Source organism: Bos taurus, chromosome 16 (genome assembly GCF_002263795.3).
Source record: "Bos taurus isolate L1 Dominette 01449 registration number 42190680 breed Hereford chromosome 16, ARS-UCD2.0, whole genome shotgun sequence".
NCBI classification, from domain to species: domain Eukaryota; kingdom Metazoa; phylum Chordata; class Mammalia; order Artiodactyla; family Bovidae; genus Bos; species Bos taurus.
The window spans coordinates 51,145,851-51,151,892 of record NC_037343.1 but is presented as its reverse complement, the minus strand read 5'-3'; the positions used below and the strand labels follow the sequence as shown (position 1 = coordinate 51,151,892).

At 50.5% G+C, this 6,042-nt stretch overlaps 1 protein-coding gene across 3 annotated transcripts; it reads right to left on the bottom strand.

Moving 5' to 3' along the window:
• Positions 1-4,533, bottom strand: AURKAIP1 (aurora kinase A interacting protein 1). 3 transcript variants are annotated; one of them, XM_005217042.5, is made up of 4 exons: positions 4,304-4,533; positions 4,000-4,089; positions 285-730; positions 1-191 (listed from the first exon to the last, which is right to left on the bottom strand). In XM_005217042.5, the coding sequence occupies exons 2-4, from the start codon at positions 4,049-4,051 to the stop codon at positions 90-92; spliced, it is 600 nt and encodes a 199-aa protein (XP_005217099.1). In that variant the 5' UTR covers positions 4,052-4,089; positions 4,304-4,533; the 3' UTR covers positions 1-89.
• Positions 4,534-6,042: the final 1,509 nt, after the last annotated feature.

Here is a 6,042-nt window from a genome sequence, read left to right as displayed (position 1 = left end):
TCCCGGCCAGTAGGGACAGCCGAGTCCCCAGAGCATTTATTATCGTTGGGCATCAGCAGTCACGGGGGAGGAGGACAGAGACAGAAGACTCATTTGCCCTTCAGGTAGATCTTGGGGGTCTGCCAGCCTGGGGGGGCTTCCTTCAGGCCTGCCTTCTGCCAGATGCGCCTCAGGTCTCTCTCGAACTTCATCTGCGAGGGCAGAGGGAGTGACCACCAACAGGTCTGTGGCATAACCACGCACTCCAGCCACCCCACATAGTTACAGCCAAGGGCCATGCTCACCTGCTTCCGTTTTAGACGTGCTTCCCTGACTTTCCGCCGCAGGAACCGGGTCCTCTTGACCAGCTTGCGGTACTTGTGATGATTCATCTTCCGCCGGCGAATCTTGAGCACATTTCTACACTGCATCTGGGGCGCATCAAAGACATCCTTACCACCCTGCTCGACCCCTTCGCCCACCTGACTGGGCGGACACTCATAGAGTTGGGCTGGAGACACAGTCCCTGGGGCCCCAGTGTCCAGTCTGGGTAGGAGGTAGCGAATGGTCAGCCAGCTCTCCAGGGGGCTGATGGACATCTTCCTTGGGACCAGCATCTCCTCAAGTTCCATGTGGACCCGCCTGCCAGGGAGAGAGGCAACCCCACTTGGGCCTGTTGGCTTCGTGCTATAGCAAGGCCTGCAGGCATGCCTGCCCAGCACCCCTAAGACAGGCCAGGGTCCACTGCAGCCTGCAGGAGACAAGAGAGCACAGTTAATTACTGCTCGTGGGGCTACACAACCTACACAGCCATGGGGCCTGTGGAGCAGAACCCCCTGAAGCCCTGCTAACATTCTTAGGCCAAGACTCACCTTCTGTGACATCTGGATGACTACAGGGTTGTCTGTTCTCATCCATCAGAGGGCAGATAGAATGAAAACTACAAGCACAGAAAACTAACCAAACTGATCACATGGATCACAGACTTGTCTAATGCAGTGAAACTATGAGCCATGCCATGTAGGGCCACCCAAGATGGACGGGTCATGGTAGAGAGTTCTGACAAAACATGGTCACTGAAGGGAATGGCAAACTACTTCAGTATTCTTGCCTTGAGAACCCCATGAACAGTATGAAAAGACAAAAAGATATGACACTGAAAAATGAACTAACTTCAGGTCAGAAGATGCCTGATATGCTACTGGAGAAAAGCAGAGAAAAAGCTCCAGAAGGAATGAAGAAGCTAAGCCAAAGTGGAAACAACGCCCAGGTGTGGATATATCTGGTGATGAAAGTTAAAGTCCAATGCTATAAAGAACAATACTGCACAGGAACCTGGAATATTAGGTCCATGAATCAAAGTAAATTGGAAGTGGTCAAACAGGAGATGGCAAGAGTGAACATTGACATTTTAGTAATCAGTGAACTAAAATAGACCGGAATAGGAGAATTTAATTCAGATGACCATTATTTCTACCACTGTGGGCAAGAATCCCTTAAAAGAAACGGAGTAGCCATCACAGTCAACAAAAGAGTCTGAAATGCAGTACTTGGATACAATCTCAAAAATGAAAGAATGATCTCTGTTTGTTTCCAAGGCAAACCATTCAGTATCATAGTAATCCAAGTCTATGCCCCGACCAGTAATGCCAAAGAAGCTGAAGTTGAATGGTTCTACGAAGACCCACACGATCTTCTAGAACTAACAACAAAAAAAGATGTCCTTTTCATCATAGGGGACTGGAATGCAAAAGTAGGAAGTCAAGAGATACCTGAAGTAACAAGCAAGTGTGGCCTTGGAGTACAAAATAAAGCAGGGCAAAGGCTAATAGAGTTTTGCCAAGAGAACACACTGGTCATAGCAAACACCCTCATCCAACAACACAAGAGATGACTCTACACATGGACATCACCAGATGGTCTATACTGAAATCAGACTGATTATATTATTTGCAGCCGAAGATGGAGTAGTTCTATGCAGTCAGTAAAAACAAGACTGGGAAATGACTGTGGCTCAGATCACGAACTTCTTATTGTCAAATTTAGACTTAAATGGAAAAAAGTAGGGAAAACCACTAGACTATTCAGGTATGACCTAAATCAAATCCCTTATGATTATACAGTGGAAGTGACAAATAGACTCAAGGAATTAGAGTTGATAGAGTGTTTGAAGAACTATGGACAGAGGTTCATAACACTGTACAGAAGATGGTGATCAAGACCATCCCCAGGAAAAGAAATGCAAAAAAGCAAATGGTTGTCTGACGAGGCCTTGCAAATAGCTAAGAAGAGAAGTGAAAGGCAAAGGAGAAAAGGAAAGATATACCCATCTGATAATGCAGAGTTCCAAAGAATAGCGAGGAGATATAAGAAAACCTACCTCAGTGATCAATGCAAAGAAATAGAGGAAAGCAATAGAATGGGAAAGACTAGAGAACTCTTCAAGAAAATTAGAGATACCAAAGGAACATTTCATGCAAAGATAGGCACAGTAAAGGACAGAAATGGTATGGACCTAACAAAAGCAGAAGATATTAAGAAGAGGTGGCAAGAATACCCGGAAGAACTGTACAAAAGAGACCTTCAGGCAGTTTAGTTCAGTCACTCACTCGTGTTCGACTTTTTGCGACCCATGTCCATCACCAACTACTGGAGCCTGCTCAAACTCATATCCATCAAGTCGGTGATGCCATCCAACCATCTCATGCTCTGTCATCCCCTTCTCCTCTTGGCTTCAATCTTTCCCAGCATCGGGGTCTTTTCCAATGAGTCAGCTCTTTACATCAGGTGGTCAAAGTGTTGTAGTTTCAGCTTCAGCATCAGTCCTTTCAATGAATATTCCGGACTGATTTCCTTTAGGATGAACTGGTTGGATCTCCTTGCTGTCCAAGGGACTCTGAAGAGTCTTCTCCAACACCACAGTTCAAAAGCATCAATTCTTCAGCATTCAGCTTTCTTTATAGTCCAACTCTCATATCCCTACATGACTACTGGAAAAACCATAGCTTTGACTAGATGGACCTTTGTCAGCAAAGTAATGCCTCTGTTTTTTAATACGTTGTCCAGGTTTGTCATAGCTTTTATTTCAAGGAGCAAGTGTCTTTTAATTTCATGGTTGCAGTCACCCTCTGCAGTGATTTTGGAGCCCAAGAAAATAAAGTCTGTCACTGTTTCCATTGTTTCCCCATCTATTTGCCATGAAGTGATGGAACCGGATGCCATGATCTTCATTTTTTGAATGCTGAGTTTTAAGTGAACTTTTTCACTCTCTTCTTTCACTTTCATCAAGAGGCTCTTTAGTTCTTCTTCGCTTTCTGCCATAAAGGTGGTATCATTTGCATATCTAAGATTACTGATATTTCTTACGGGAATCTTGATTCCAGCTTGTGCTTCATCCAGCCCAGCATTTTGCATGATGTACTCTGCACACCTTGACAGCGTATTAAAAAGCAAAGACATTACTTTGCCAACAAAGGTTTGTCTAGTCAAAACTATGGTTTTTCCAGTAGTAATGTATGGATGTGAGATATGGACCATAAAGAAGGCTGAGTGCCGAAGAACTGATGCTATTGAACTGTGGTGCTGGAGAAGACTCTTGAGAGTCCCTTGGACTGCAAGGAGATCAAACCAGTCAATCCTAAAGAAAATTCTGGAAGGACTGATGTTGAAGCTCCAATGTTTTGGCCACCTGATGCAAAAAGTCGACTCACTGGAAAAGATCTCGATGCTGGTAAAGACTGAAGGCAGAAGAGGATGACAGAGAAAAAGATGGTTGGATGGCCTACCGACATGAGTTTGAGCAAGCTCCGGGAGATGGTGAAGGACAGGGAAGCCTGGCGTGCTGCAGTCCATGGGGGTCACAAAGAGTCCGACAGGACTGAGTGACTGAACAGGGTTGTTTGTGTGGCCTGGCCCCGCCTCCAGGTGGTGAGGAAGAGCAGTGCAGGTCACCGAGCTGCTAACTCCATACTCCTAACCCAGATGTGTATCCCGACCATCTCCCCCCACAGGGCTTCTTACCTGCCCTGGGAACAGCCCTGAGCAGCTGGGAAGTCAGGCGCATCAGAAACATGTTCTGTGCTTGGCTGTGGCCCCAGGCGATCAGCGGAGCTGGAATACAGGTGTGCGCCAAGGTCACTCTGGGGGCTCTGGTCTCGTTCCGATTCCCGCACCCGGTCTCCCTCGCCACCCTCTCCCACCACGAGGATGCCACTTCGAGTACAGCTTCCTCCCTCAAAACCTCTGCCTCCGAGGGCCCCCAGCTGAGCGACTCTGGGCAGGTACTGGCCCTCCCTGAGCCTCAGCTTCACCCCGGGTCTCCCACCTCTCACGCTGTGTCTACGATCGGGTCTCGGTCCCCGAGCCCCACCCAGTCGCGGCCTCCAGGGCTGTCCCTGGAGCCCGCTCGCCGCGTCCTCACACAGACCCTCCCCAGACGCCGCAAGGAGGTTCAACAAACCATACCTTCACCTCGCTCAAGCGCTTCCGGTCCTTTCCTAAGGCCGCGCCGGCCCGAGCGCGGCCGCCCGCGTGCTTCTACGCCCAGCGCCCCCTAGAGCCCCAAGGCGCCCCACTCCCAATCAGCGCAGGCCCTGCCGGACCCAGAAAGCGACGGTTTCCGGCTGGAGGAACCGCCCCTCCTGCCCCCGTGCCCAGCCCCTCCCACAGCTCTCCGACTCCGCCTGTCCCTCGCGGAGGCTAGAAAACTACACTTACCACAATCCCAAGCGTGTTCCCTCTGCGCCTGCGTGGCTCGAACTCTGGTCGCTCCGCGACAGTCAAGGGTCAGTCGTCCCGGGAGGCCGGAAATGGCGTTTTCCCGGCGACGGAGATGTTGAGGGGGCGACGGAAGTGGCCCTAACTATTGCAGATGCTGGGGCGGGAGCCGGACTCGGAGCAACTCGTCTTGAGGGGCGTCGTCTTCACCCCCGAACCCGCCTCTTGGGGCGGGGAAGGTGATTGACAGGTGCGAGGTGTTGGGCTAGAGCCGGGGCGCCGTCAGGAGTGACTTGGATATCTAGGACCCGCCACCCCTCCGCTTTGGCTTGCAGCCTCCACTCTGCTAGTCTGGATAAGCGAAGGACGTCTCGCATGTACCGTGGGATGGATAATACGACGCTTTTTGCATGGGTGGAGTGTATATTCTTTCCTTAAAGCAAACAAGCTCCCATGTTGTGTCCATGAGAAGTTTGTCTGAAAACCAGAAGCAGCATGGGGTTGAGCTAAGACCCAGTGTTGTTCCTCAGGGTAAGGGGCTCAGAGGGCCCACTTAACCCGTGTAACACAGAAAGGCTCTGTTGTCCTGAGGTTGGCTAGGATGGACAGGATCCCCAGAATGGACCTGAAGGAACTCCTGCTGGGACAAGGACGTGGGGAGTCTCTTTGGTCCTCCTCTGAGGCTTGCCCTTGTAGGAGGGTGTTCCAGTGAGTCTTAGTATGAAATGGCCAGGCCTAGCCACCCCCAGGCCCCAACTTAGCTAAGCAGAGAATGGAGGATAGGCCAATGGGAGGGCAAAACTGCAGGATCTGGGCCCAGCTCTATAACTGAGTCTCCAGAGGATGTACCCTTCAACCTGAGGGGCAGCTTCTGGTTCCCAGGTTGAAAGGTCTCTAAACCCATCCAGGAGCCTATCTCTCAGCCTCCACAGGCTTTTATGGTTTGGTTCTAAGAGTGAGCCACCTGGACCCTGGATGCTGACCTTGCTGCTTTCATACCTTGGCTGTACTGACTTCAGGCACCTTTCTCCAGGCCACTGGCACCAGGAAGGGAGTGCCTTCCACCCATGAAGAAGTGCTGGTCTGGAGAGAGCCAACACAGGGCATAGACACGCCCCCAAGTGCCTCTGATCTGCACAGAGTGCACACAGCACTTGGAGACAGCCCTGACCCACCCTGCTCACTGGCACCACCGAGCTGTCCTCACCCACTCCCACAGAGGACCCCTCTAGGGTGATGCTCTTTGTCCTTTGCAAACCCTCCATTTACCATGCTGGTAGCAGACAGCTCAGAGCCTCACAAGCCCTCAGAGAGGAGCAGATGCACAGAATTCAGTACAAAACCCAA